The following is a 14,381-nucleotide window of genomic DNA, read 5'->3' as shown; positions in this document are numbered from 1 at the left end:
ATGTGAATTTCATTCATATACATTACATTTTTGTAATCTATATATTGACTAACACAAATCAGAGAAAATGTATGAAATTTATCTTTTTGGAATTTTCTTATTTCACTAAGCACACTGGATTCCAATTGTACCTATTTTGTTGCAAAAGACATGATTCTATTCTTTTTGGAGCTTAACAGAAGGCCTTCTGGAACCATTGCTCTGAATGTGCACAGCATTGAGGAAGGAGTGTGTGGTGATGGATGAGATGCATTTTGTGACCCTTTATGTTCTAACACAGCTGAGAGTTGCAGGCTACCTCCCCCAAATGAGTACATTATACCTACGGCTGATGACATAAGGTCCTCTTGGTTAGCCCCAGGTGAATCAGGATATGTCAGCCTGTATGAGAACATCACTGCTACGGTGTGTCCAGATCACCATCAGCCCTGGAGAATGACATTTCCCTGTGCTCCAGCGGCACCAGCCAATATCTGTCCTTGGTAGTGCTCCCCAGACACTGCCACAGGAAGCCAATCCAGAGCAAGAAGATATTTAAATTTGAGGAAGTAAACCCCACTCCAAACCTAGAGAGAGGAACGTAAAAGCCCACGTATCAATGTTTTTATCCAGTCATTGCAAACACAAAGTCATGAGGAAGCATCGTTTATGCAACTCCAGTCTTCCTATCTCCCAGATCAATGATCATGTTCCAGAGCAAACACTGGCTTAGATTCTCCTTCTCCCAAAGTGTTGAACCTGCAGGTGGTATTGGCAGTGAGCTGTTCCCAAGGGGTGATGGAGCATGCCACCAGCCCACATGTATAACCCAAGAACACGTATCTGTACTAGAGAGGCTGGACTGGACAAGCACCCAAGCCCCAGGGAGCATCCTCTACATCCAAAACTGGATTCACGGTGCTTCATGCAATTATTTGCAGGCACATGGAGATGTGTACTCCTATTGTAGCTCTTTCAACCTCAGTAGGCTCTTCTGGGTTTAGGAAGTCCACACTACAGACAGAGCCAAATGCAAATGACCCAGACTCAGTCCCTCTGGCCATACCTGACTTGAGCCAACTTTGGAACAGCCAGTACCCCTTGGCTAATTTGGCTTTTCGAACATGTGTGTTTTCATTTTATGTGCTGCCGAAGCGAGCACAACATGTGTGTTTTTAAAGGAAAGCTACACTTTCCCCATTCCTTAGACCCTGTAATTATCTTTTCCCAAGTCAGATTGTTAGCTTCCCCATTGTGCCCCGAAACTATTATTTTACCTGAATCACCTCTAGCCACTGGGTGAGTATATGGCTGTAGTCCCTGAATGTAGGGGTGGTTGAACAATCTGAATGTTTCGCCAACTTCTGCCTCTCACCATCCATTCCGTCTGAGAATCACAAACCCAAGGACCTAGTTCTGCAGAACCTAAGGCTAATTTCAGGTATATATGATTTCCTTTTGTGTTTTACTCCAAAATGGTTTGGTGTGACCTATTTATTTATTATGAAGAGCATAAAATTGTGTTTTTACATATCTGGTAGAAAGAGAAACAGACTCAGTCCTTAAGAAGTGGCAAACTCGACAATAATGGAACAGCCCAGGAAAGAGACAGCTGCAGGTGGAGTGGAGGACTGAACTCAAGCTCCTCCTATCCTCATTTGAGATCCCCACATCAGCAAAAGCCATATCCCCAGTCCATTTTCTCCTCCTGTCGGCTCGCTGCCAAGTCTAGTTTCCTGTATCTTGAGTGGTAATCTGGGATGCAGAGCCTGGATATTGTTCTCTGATTATGCTCATTTCCGGAACTAACCTACACACACACACGCATGCACACACATTTTCTGTACCCCCCCCCTTGCCTGGCAGAGACAGGCCCAGCTACTCCTCCTGCCAAAAGCTATAGCTAGACACAAGGAAGGAGATGCCAGGCCATGAAGACCTAACTACAGAGCTTGGATTGCTGGTTCTGTGCTGGTGAAGGCACTACACCTTCACCTTCTCCATCATCCTCCTTCCAATTAGTGCCTTCTTGTCTCTAAAACCTCACAGAAGTTGCCGCAGAAACATTAGAGGCTTTGAGGTCTCTAACCACCACCGAGTGAACTGGGAAGTGGCCCACCCCCTCATCCTATTCAAACCTTCTCTTGCCTTCATGTTCTTTGGTTTGGCCACCTCAGGTTTGCATGAGTTATTTCCTGAACTCTTGACTTAGTGGTCAAACCCTGAATATTTGTATTGCATTTATCTTTTGTTTTTTCCACAATTTCTGAGCATTTTCTTGTGCTCTCTTGGCTATGCATGGCAACAGACATGTTTTTACAGATAAAAAAGCATTTTATAGATGAGTCCTAGAAAGTTTCATCCTTCTGACCCCAAAAGTGTCTTGAACTGCCCTCACAAAGTTGGCTATCCACCCTCCAACTCTCGAGACGAGAGTTGGGGTAACACTCACTCTAGAGCCCATCTAAGGATTTCATCAACTAAAAGACTTGTTCTCCTGGTGGGCACTTACTTGGCTAAACCCAGGCAAATAAGTTCTTCTCACATCATTGTAAGCACAAGAATACACTAAGACTAAATCCTATTAATATTCTTACATATTAGCTTTTATTAATTACTGTACAATCCCATGCATAGTTGCATAAAGATCACATTACAAATGTCAGCATGTTCACATGCTGGTACACACCCCAAGTGACTGACTTGGCCAGAGCTGAACAATCCAAAGCCAAAAGCCAGTAGCTTCTTCCAGGTCTCCTACGTAAGTATAGGGTCACAAGGACTTGGGCCATCTTCTACTGCTTTCCCAGGCAACAAGCAAGGCACTGGATTGGAAGAACAGCTGGGATATGAACCGGCACCCATGTGGGATGCTGGTGCTTGCCGAGGTAGGATTAGTTAATTGAGCCATCATACTGGACCCATAAAATTCAAATCATGTAATTCTTAGAATTTACTATAAAAGTTTTCAGCAACATTCAATTAGTAAAAAGAAAGAGTTTTGGTTTGATATCCATAACTCATAAAATAGAATGCTTTCATCAGACATAGAGTTTGAAAGAAACTGTTAAGCGAATGAAAAAGTGAGCCCCACACTGGGGGAAAGTCTCTCTTTGGTGCCTAATTGTTGCTGTCCTTCTCTTAGGTGGCATAAAGCCTCCTGCCATTCATGCAGTGGGGGCAACTGGCCACCTGTTCACAGGGAGTATACTATATTACTATATAAAGAGGGGTGTGTGTGTGTGTGTGTGCATGCGTGCACACAGATACAGGAGTCAGTTCTGGAAATGACCAGAAACAGAAAAGGGCATAGGGGCCCTGCAGTTCAGTCATCCTTACAACACATAGGAAACCTGCCTAGGAGGGAGCAGAAGAGAGGATAAAAAGGGACCTGACTAGGGCCAATGGAAGCCTGGGAATCCCAGGTAGGATGTATCCAGTCTTTCCCTCCACAAACCAGTACCTTTACCCTGGCCTGATTGTGAAGATGGTTATACAACCACACAACATTTGTCTAAACTCTGAAAAGGGAAAACTAAATATTCTGTATATAAATTTGAGTTTATTTTTAGAAAAAGCAAGAAATAGGGCCTGGTACAATGACATAGTGGTTAAAGTCTTTGCCTTTGGATCCCATTTGGATGCCAGTTCATATTCCAGTGGCTCTACTTCCCTTCTAGCTCCTTGTCTACGTCCTGGGAAAGCAGTAGAGGACAGCCCAAAGCTTGGGACCCTGCACCCGTGTGGGAGACCTGGAGGAAGATCTTGGCTTCTGGCTTCGGATCAGCTCAGCTCCAACCGTTGTGGCCACTTGGGGAGTGAAAGATCTTTCTCTCCTTCTCTCTGTAAATCTAATTTTCCACTTAAATAAATAATTTTTTAAATTAAGAATAAAGCGAGAAATTAAAACAAATAAGGACAATACATCTATGTGCTATCTTATAAAACGAATTAGGTTCTCACAGAAAAATTAGTTGCTGGGTCTAGTGCTGTGGTGCAGTGGCTTAGCTGCCATTTGCATAGAGGTGCTGCTTCATGTCCTGGCTGCTTTACTTTTGATCCAGCTTCCTGCTAATGTGCTCAGGAAAACAGCAGAAGATGATCCAACTCCCAGAAGAATCTCCTGGCTTCTGACTTCACTCTGGCCCAACATGGGCTTCTGTGGTCATTTGGGGAATGAACCATCAGATTGAAGATTTCTCTTTCTGCCTTTCTCTCCCTTTGTGACTCTGATTTTCAAATAAATAAATTTGTTTTTAAAAATTAATTTCTTCCTTCTAAAAACAGAGGGGAAAGAACCTGTTTCTTTCACAGGGGGTGGGTGGCTGTCCAGTGGAGATTCCCTTGACCCTACTCATCAGCTTTAAAAATGTGAACACATATCTTTTGGTTGACATAGTTTTAGAAAGAACAGACCATGTGCAGAGATCCTCAACCCCAACATTTATGCCTCTAAATTTATATATAAAAAAAAAAAACTACACAGTAGCCTTTCCCCACACTTAGGGGTTTCTGTGCCTGCATGATTGATAGATAAACAACTTAAGATATACATTATATTGAATAACGTCTATTGATGCACCACTGAATTGTTTTGCAGGCATTCTGTCATTTGTTTCTGTCAGCCAATGTATAACTCTTCACAGTTCTGTGGTATGTGAGGAAGCCTGAATTATTTTTATTTCCCAAATAAATGAATCGAGGTTGGCATCAGGTGAAAACCCCAAGCACTTGTGCGCAGTTTTGGAGCAAGCTGCCCCTAGGGCATGTGTATAGTCGCCCCTGGCAGGCTTTCCAAGCAGTGCCTCACGGAATATTCATATTTTCAGCACCTTTTCTAAAAGAATGAGATAAGCATCTACATTCCACACACAATGTTAGTAAGAATCCCGATACATGCAGAAACAGTCTGGAAGGTACATCTGCCATGAGTTATATGAATTCAAAACAGGATGTCATGAACATTTTTCCAGAACACTTGGCTGCAGTCCCAATGACAAAATATTGAGTAGGAAGTTAACTCATAAACAAGAAACACAGAAGGGAAGATGGTCACACATATAAAATAGTGCTCTGATTGAGTATAACAAAATTTCCTTTTATTTGCCACCTGTTGGTCTGTGATTGTAGGGAATTATCAGTTTTTCTTTTTAAACTTTTTAAGAATTGGTGTAATGGAGATTCTCATATCTATTGCAAGTTATTTAATTTCATGTCATTATAAATTTCTATTTTTCTTCCTATTGTTGATTTTGTATTGTGGCTTTTCAGTAAAGGGGATGTATAGTAACTATTTTCTATATTTAGCATAATTTTTTATTATTTATATCTATGTCTATGATAATGTGATAGCTTTATTTCCTGTTCATGGAAAGGATACCGATCTTTGACATTAATATCGCATTTCATAAAATTTCACTTGCAAGTAATAAATTAAATTCACATTTAAATATTCTTGTTCAATTTAAAGCATTGTTATTTAACTATATCTCAATTCAGCCAATATAAAATATATTGTATGTTACCTATGGTCTCTCTACATTTGATCACCAGATCTGTTTATTCATTGCTAACTATTTAAGGACCCAATAGCAACATATCCCCGGCCTCTTGTAACCACCATTATATCTTTAACTTCTATAAGGTCAACCTTTTTATTCAGCATGAGATGATTAGCACTTGTCTTTGCGTTCTTGGCTTCTGTAACCTAACCTAATGGCTTCCTGCTTTATCTATGATACTATGTAGGAATAGATCTAATCTTTCTTAATAGGGAATGGTAGTCTACTGGGTACATGGATTACGTTAGGAGTATGGTGAGCTGTACCATACAGAGTATGGGTGTTAGTACTGACAGTTTAAATTTGATCAGGCATTTTGTGATTGAGAAGTCAGTTACCATGCTTGTAGTCCGTGCTGCAGTGCCTGGGTTCTTAACACAGATCCAGCTCTTGATCCCGGATATCTATTGTTGCAGACCTTAGGAGACAGCAGGTGATAATTCAACTGGAAGGAATCCTGGCCAGGGTCTGGTCATTGTTTGTGAAGTGAGCAAAGGGATGAGGAGAATAAACTCTGCCCCTCATGTTTCTCTCTTTCTCTCTCTCTCTCTCTCTCTCTCTCTCTCTCTCTCTCTCTCTCTCTCTCATCTTCTCACATTCCCTCTTGCCACCAACCTAACTTAAGAATTTTAACAATTAAAATGAGAAATTTTACATTGATTAAGGACAAAGAAAGGGACAAAAGAAGCAGCATAAACATTATGTGTACACCCTAACATATCCAGCTCAGTCCCTGCAGAGGGCTTAATTGCTTCTACTCTAGGAAAGCAGGACGAGGAGCTGCAAATGTCCTCATGGGGAATAACCTCAAAGAGCTTAGTGTCTCTGATAATTCCATTTCCACTCAGGTGCATTAGGCTCCAAATCCAACATAATTATGCATGACCTTTTTGTAAGGGAGCAGACTAAGTGCTGGATACATCTGGTCATCACTTATTCATCTGAATGCTAATATTTATTAGTACACACAAGCCTTCTTCTAACCTGAATATTTGCTGCTGGACTACAACTGTGACTAGAAAACACATCCCAAGACTGAAATTACGCTGAGTGACTTCGAAATAATCAAGTCATTTTGTAGACTTTTTAAATTTTTCTATTTATAAGCACAATTCTGCAGATTCTAATCACAGACAAGGAGCAGGTAAGTGACTCCTCTGGGTCACAAAAGGAATGCTAGGTTAGAATCTGGAAGCATATCAGTGTCCTTTCTCCCACATTTATATGCATTAGAGGCCTGAGTCCTTTCTCCACAGCGTGCAAGAGAGCTCCCCTGATGATGTTCATGCATTATTCCGTGGGAGAGCTTCCAACTTCAAACACAGTATTCAGGACTGACGGTTGCTTGTTTTTAACAAGTAAGGTAAGCTCATATATTCAGAATAAAAGTTGAAGAAAGTAATAATACATGGAAAATTAGTGAAGTAAGTTGAATGCATGATGGATTATTTGAACAATGAATTCTTTTGAATATTTTTCTGTAACAGGAAAGAAAATTTGGTTTATAAATATCAAGCCTTCTTCGGTGTAGAGTTTAGCAATGTTTATGAGACATAGGCATGCTGTCCAAAGTGTTGTTAAGTAAAAATAGAATAGTTGTTGCTCTGAAGAGTAGGTACTAATTTTGATTTATTTATTATCTAATCACCTTTCATTGGAAATTCAGAAAAAAAAAGTAGTGAAAAGACCTTTGTTCAAACTCCTAAGGAACCTAAATGAATGAGCAAGAGCTGAACTTTAACACCTCCCATAATCTCATGGACATCATCACCATCACTAGACACACGTCTAGCAGCACAGCATTTTAAACAGGATGAAACTGAGTTTAAATATTAAGCCTTGAAGGATCTTCAGAGAACGTTGCTTAACTTTGCAAATCGCCAGTCACATTAACCATACGTAAGAGACAATAATAACATCAATGATAATAAATTGTATTCACACTTTCTCACAGAAATTGAAACACATACTGGAATAGATATAATGCTTACACCATATGTTCTGGAATGTAATATATGCTAGAGATAATTTTATGTGGTCAAACAAAGTCTTTAGAAACTAGGCTGCTAAAGTGAAGTTACAAAAAGAATAGGGGGCGAATAAGAGGGAATACTGAGAAGAACAGGATGGATATTCTTCCAAAGGCTTAAAATAAAATATGCTTTCATGTTAGACTCGTTCCATTTATTTTTAAAAATTAAACATAGAATTTCCACCCAAAAAAATCTACAGGGAAATATAACCTATGAAAAATGAGCTTCCAATCCCCCAGTATCTTATGATTCCTTAGCTACAGAATGACAGTAGTAAGGAGGAGAAAAATATTTTCTCAACTAAAGTACAACATGTTTTCTCTCACACACAGAATGAAATCAATGTGTGCATATCATGATATTGGGTATATAGATATAAATAAATGTTATCTTTGCTGAATTATGCCCCTTATGTAGTAATAAATCATTCCTTAATCATTTTTGATCTTTAAAAATATATCTATTTTATAATATTAATTTGAATATATGAATCAAAAGATAGTAATCATACATATATATAAATGTTAAACATTACTAAAGAAATGTTAAAAACTGTTAAAAATTATTAAAATCTGAGGCCTTACTGAGGTCCTTATAATTTCATGTGTTTTAAAATATATATAATAAAAATACATAAGGTAGAAAATAAATGTATATGTATTTTGAGGAAGGTATTAAATGAAAGTGTTGGTCCACATGGAAGGGCATAGCAGCTAGTCACATGGGAAGGACAAATACAGATTATGACTTCACAGAGGGCACACAAATGTCAGGGGACGTGGTGTGTAAAAGAGTGTAGAGTTGTCTCAACCACACATGAAGCCCTGTGTGCTGCCATTCACCTTTCTCAAACTACATAGATATTATCATGCCATCTCAAAATAGAGGTACACTTAGCATTCCTCAGCTTGAGCTCAATATCAAGTGTGCTTTGCATGTATTTTCTCACTGTTTTTTACAATATCGCCTTGATGTCGCTCTACAGAGTTTCATTTTAGGGCAACTCACCTAAAGGTTGCGAAGGTGCACTGACCCACACCTCTTCCCATAGCATGAGCGCCTTCTCCTGTGCTTTCCCGTCTGCCTTGTAACTCTATCTGCTGATTGCACATTTCCCATGAGTTCACCAAAGCCACTACATGTATATCTCTCAATACATTGACTTTAAAATTCACACTCTGAGAATCAAGAGGGCAGAATAGGGTAAGGACACATTTAAATACACAGAGAAACATTTAATCAGTGTGGAGCATAGCGGGCACATTCCAGGAAATAGGAGAGGACAGAACAACAGCAGAGGGGCACCTGGAGACTGACAAGAAAGCAGCAGACACAATGGTGCAGTGTTGCAGTGACTGATACTCCAGCAGCATTCAGCTAACAGCAATCTGAACTCCACCAGCAGCCAGAAAAAGAACTCCACCAGCAACCAGGTGGGAAGGGACTTTGACTGGGAGCTTGGGAGGTGAACCCAGACAAAGAGCTGTCTGACCTGCTGGTCCGTTTGATTTGACCAGGAGCAGAGACAGAGCAGCAAATCCCAGACAGGCAGTGTGGAAAAGGGTGGATTTCACAACCCAGTCAGCCCCCTAGAGCCAAATTGAGCACCATTTTGCTTAAGGAGGCAAAGGCAAGGGAAAGGACTGAGCATACTCCAAGCTGGAAGTGAACTCTTTTCTGACAGAGTGAACTGTAGCAACAACATGGCATTCTACAGGTTCCACCAAGATAGGTCCAAGTAGCCCTCAGATCTGATGGCCAGAAGATCAGGAACTCTACTAGTGGCACATTAGGCGCCATTTTGTACAGTGTGGCAAAAGTTTTAGGACTGCAGGGGACAACAGCGAACTGCACATATGCTGAGCTCGTGAGAACTCACTGAGTTCAGTGGATTGCACTGGTGCCACAGGAAAACAATATTGAATGTGGCATTGTACCGCTCAAAATAGGTCCATGAGGCACCCAGACCAAACTGCCAACAGGTTCTGTCAAGATCAGCACCACCAACAAACTAGCTATATAGGACAACTGGTGTCTCCCTAATCCTGGGACCTGCCCCAACCAGAAGTGGAAGAAAGCTTGCAGAGACAACAACGCAGTCTCAGCATGGTATCACAGGAGGTGGAGAGTGGTGAGCCAGGAGCTGGAGCTGCGGGGACCACAGTGGAAATCTAACATAAGAACCCAGAACTGGAATTCTCTGGAGGTAGTGGCACAATTGGCTGCAAGCAAAGAGCATTGTACCAACTGTAATAAGTAAAATCGCATTGTAGACCTGTGGGTGACAGAGCTTAGAAACCTGCCCCAAGGAGAAGACTCTGCTAACCAGTACAATGACCAAGAGCAAAGGAAGAGACAAAGGCACAATGAATATTACCGACAACTCCCCTACAAAGGAGCAAAACCCTTTGCCAACCTCAGAGTTCACTGAGGAAGACATTGAGAAAATGGGGGATACAGAATGCAGATAACTCATTATAAAGCTTCTGATCAATAATGAGAAGCACATACAAGAGTTCAAAGAACTTAAGGAATATGTTAAACAGGAAACAACAGCAATAAAACAAACCAAGACTGATATATTAGAAATTAAGAACACAGTAGAGCAAATTAAAAGTACAATGGAGAGTCTCCAAAATAGAATGAAGCAAGCAGAAGAAAGAATCTCAGAATTGAAAGGTATTTCCTGTCACCAGAGGGAAGCAAACAAACAGCTGGAAACAGAGCTTTTCATTTCTTCAGTGACACATTAGTCATTCAGTAGCATGTTGTTTCACTTCACGGTGTTGTTAATTTCTTTTTTCTTCCTCTTGTTGATTTTGTTTTGTGTCTTTTTATTTAAGGGAATGTATAGTAGCTGTGTAATGGAGACTGTCATATCTAGTAACATGTTTAACTTCGAAACTTCACAGTAAGTTCGAAATGGAGACTAACATATCCAGATGTGAGGATGCAATGTAGTATTCATCTCTACTTCCAGACAAAGATGGACTTAAAATGAAACTGTTTACTGTATCTTAACAATAGGATGCTGAACTCTCTGCCACTGTCCATGCCCGCAATGATGGACATATGACTGTGTATGAAGAACTATATTAATGATATAGAGGAACTAGGTGTGGGGCGGAAATTGGGTCTGGGATAAGGGAAGTTCCAAGAGCCTTTTTAACTGTATCATAAAATGATAACAATAATAAAGATTTAAAAATTCACACACTAAGACTGAAGCAATTTAAAGTATGATCACTTAAAAGACGAGTTAAGTTTAACTTGGTTCCATCATTTATACTTGGTTGGGCTTGGCAGACATCTGTCTTAGATCAAATGGCTATTAATAAAAATTCCTATAAACATTAATATAGTCATATTACTCAACTTTTAATTCTTCTCAGTGCAAGTGAAAGTGACATTTTTAGTATCTCATAAAATTTTTGAAAAGTAAATATGGATACCAGTTCTTAAAACATCAGTAACAGAAACCCATGAATTTACTATGGTAAAGCTAAACTGTTAGTTTCTTTTTTTTTTCAACTATGGATCACCTTTATTAAACACTGGAATTCTATGCTTTTTGAAAACACTATAGATACTGTTAATATTTCCTGTGTAAATCTTCCTACATTGATTTTATCCATACCCAACTTATATTTAACATGTGAGGCATTTATTGCTATTATTATTACATGTTAACACATATGTAAAGAATTATTGTGTAAGATAATTAATCAAACCTCCATAATTTCAGTTTTAAAATACATAAAATTAAAAATGGTAAAGGCAAAATGTGAAGATTCTTCATTCAATCATCTAGAGCTCTCTATATATACATTAAGTTTTGTTTTGAAGCTCGTTTTAATTATAGAAACACCCAAAACATGTCTTATTGCTATATTAGAATAATGTATATTTTTATAAACATTTCTGTTTCCTCGAAAGTCTCTCATTTTTTCTTGCTATAGGACATCCCCTGATTCTAAAATTACAATGGTAGAGAACAGGACAGATGTAAGAGAGTTCATTCTCCTAGGATTAACCGATGCCCCAGGACTTCAAACTCCACTCTTTGTCATGTTCAGCCTCATCTACTTCACCACTGTGGTTGGCAACTTGGGCTTGGTCATGTTGATTCTGCTGGACTCTCGTCTCCACACTCCCATGTACTTTTTCCTCAGTAACCTGTCTCTGGCCGACATTTGTTACTCCTCAGCTGTCACTCCCACAGTCCTGGCTGGGCTCCGTATAGGACATAAAGTCATCTCCTACAATGACTGTGCCGCTCAGATGTTCTGCTTTGCAACCTTTGCCAGTGTGGAAAATTTCCTCTTGGCAGCAATGGCTTATGACCGATACGCAGCAGTTTGCAAACCTCTCCATTATACCACCACCATGACACCAAGTGTGTGTGCTCGTTTGGTCATAAGCTGCTATGTTGGTGGTCTTCTGAATGCCTTCATCTACACAGGAGACACATTCAGTCTCTATTTCTGTAAGTCCAATGTGGTTCATCACTTTTTCTGTGATATTCCAGCAGTAATGGTTCTCTCTTGCTCTGACAGACATATTAATGAGATGGTTCTTATCTATGTTGTGACCTACAATATCTTTTTTGCCATTCTTGTTATCCTAATATCCTACACACTCATTTTTATCACAATCCTAAGTATGCATTCAGCTTCTGGGTATCAAAAGGCCTTCTCTACCTGTGCATCCCATCTCACTGCAGTTTCCATATTTTATGGAACAGTCATCTTTATGTATTTGCAACCCAGCTCCAGACATTCCATGGACACAGACAAAGTTGCATCTGTGTTTTATACCATGGTTATCCCCATGCTGAATCCTATCGTCTACAGTCTGAGGAACAAGGAGGTGAAGATTGCATTCAGGAAAGTTCTTTTGAAGGCAAAATTTCCATAAGATTGTAACTATACCGTTGTAGGTCGCATAATAACCAAATCGTTCTTCTCTGGTCTTCTCCAGGTATCAACAAGTGATATCCTAAGTCCCAGGTTAAAGTTAAATTCTGCAAGGAAGATATTTATCTTCTCCAGAGCTTAGATTCTTACATAGAAGGATTTAAATATAAGAAAGTGTAACACTTGACTGTAGATCAGTAAAGAAAATAAAATCTTTTTCTTCTGCTTGTCAAAAAACTGTTTGAAGAGACTTCATGTACCTACTCCTTTTCACACACCTGTCTTCCCTTCAATGTCAGAACTAACATACCTGTAAAATGGGGGCAAAAACAAGCCTGCTGAAAAAAATACTAGCAAAAGTTTCCCTGGGTATATACACATGAAAGTTAAAAATTAGACAGATATAAATGGAATATTGTTAGTGTTTAATAAAAATAATCTAAATGTTCATTTGTCATAGTAGAATATAAATTCCTGACCACTGTTGCTTTTTTGTTTAATTGAATAACCATTATACAAGTTTTAGTTTGGGGAGGAAAGTTACACGGTTTTAAATGAAGATGTGTAGTTCTATTGTTGACTTATTTTACCAAGAGGTGTACAGCTGAAATGTTGGAGGTATGTTAACATTTTTGGCTCAAGTTCATCATTTTGTAGAACATACATTTTCACATTACATTTTCCAAGAAAATGAAATGGCTGGAGTATGGGAAAGGTATAGGAAATGTAAATTTTTTATTTATTCATATGTGATTACTGATAGTCATGCTATATTGAAATGCCTTGAAATATTAATAATACTCAATGTGTTTTTCTCTCTGTAAGTTCTTATAAGTGGTTAATTTGGCCATTACTTTTTAATTTAATTGAGTTACACCCACTCTGAGCACTCCCCCGGTCTTTTGCAAGACACTATTCTCACTGACATTAATGTTTCTCTATAATAACGAGTATTTTCTTTCAGGGGACACTGGTACTTCCTGTCCACTCTCTTTGGAAGAATGTTTCACATCACTCAGGTATCTGCTTAACCAAATGTTAGCTCATCATGGAAACCTTCCCTGACCACCTTTATACGCATGTCACTCATCCCTTCTCATGGTCATTGTCCTCTCACTCTGAACTATACTGTTCTCATTGTCCCCCACCTTGCATTTGCTTACTTCTTTATTATCTCTCTCGCTCAAGTAGAAGTCAAGATATACATATATACATATTACATATGCATATATACATATACAAAGTCTCTTCAGCTTCTTGAGAAACAGAACAAAAACATTTTATTTTCTTTACTGATCTACATTCAAGTGTTACACTCTCTATCGTTGTATTTTTTCTAAAGATTTATTTATCTTTGTTACAAAGTCAGATATACCCACAATGTTAGGATACACTTAAATAGAATGATGAACTTATGAATGCTTTTGAAGGACTATACTATTGCAACAAAATAAGGGAAACTAGTTGGGAAATAGGTGGGGGAAGGGAAAATCCCAGAGCCTGTGGAATTATATCATAATATTAACCTATTAATTAATTTAAAAATTAGAAAATGAGTGTGCACTAAATCAGCACATTGGGTGGATGTTATGTTAATTACTTACATTGTTACATGTGTATTTTATATGTATACTTAGAATCATTTCAAGTGACTGCATATCAGGTATTTATGAAGCAATTTTCCAAATATGTTAAAACTTTACATCATCTCATATTTATTTTCATGATTTATATTTCAAAGTAATAATTATGAGATGATTTAATTGTTGATAGGATTGCCATGAAGCTGTTGCAACTAAAGGCAGAGTGTAACGGATAAGGAAAAGTGCAAGTTAAATTGAGTATGCCTATTGACATGCAATATATGCATATTAGAAGTGCTTTATTTTGTG

General features: G+C 38.8%; 1 protein-coding gene across 1 annotated transcript; it reads left to right on the top strand.

The window, feature by feature from the left end:
* The first annotated feature begins 11,557 nt into the window (after window positions 1-11,557).
* LOC121172283 (olfactory receptor 5B3-like) lies at window positions 11,558-12,490 on the top strand. The gene has a single exon (XM_041004133.1). The coding sequence runs from the start codon at window positions 11,558-11,560 to the stop codon at window positions 12,488-12,490; it is 933 nt and encodes a 310-aa protein (XP_040860067.1).
* The last annotated feature ends 1,891 nt before the right edge of the window (window positions 12,491-14,381 follow it).

Source organism: Ochotona curzoniae, unplaced genomic scaffold, assembly GCF_017591425.1.
Source record: "Ochotona curzoniae isolate NIBS_2020 unplaced genomic scaffold, NIBS_Ocur_1.0 scaffold_3171, whole genome shotgun sequence".
Taxonomy (NCBI): domain Eukaryota; kingdom Metazoa; phylum Chordata; class Mammalia; order Lagomorpha; family Ochotonidae; genus Ochotona; species Ochotona curzoniae.
This window is presented reverse-complemented; position numbering and strand designations above follow the sequence as displayed.

What these genes read in the sequence shown, in the direction of transcription:
- LOC121172283 (XM_041004133.1), top strand. Translation starts at nt 11,558, where the DNA reads ATGGTAGAGAACAGGACAGATGTAAGAGAGTTCATTCTCCTAGGATTA.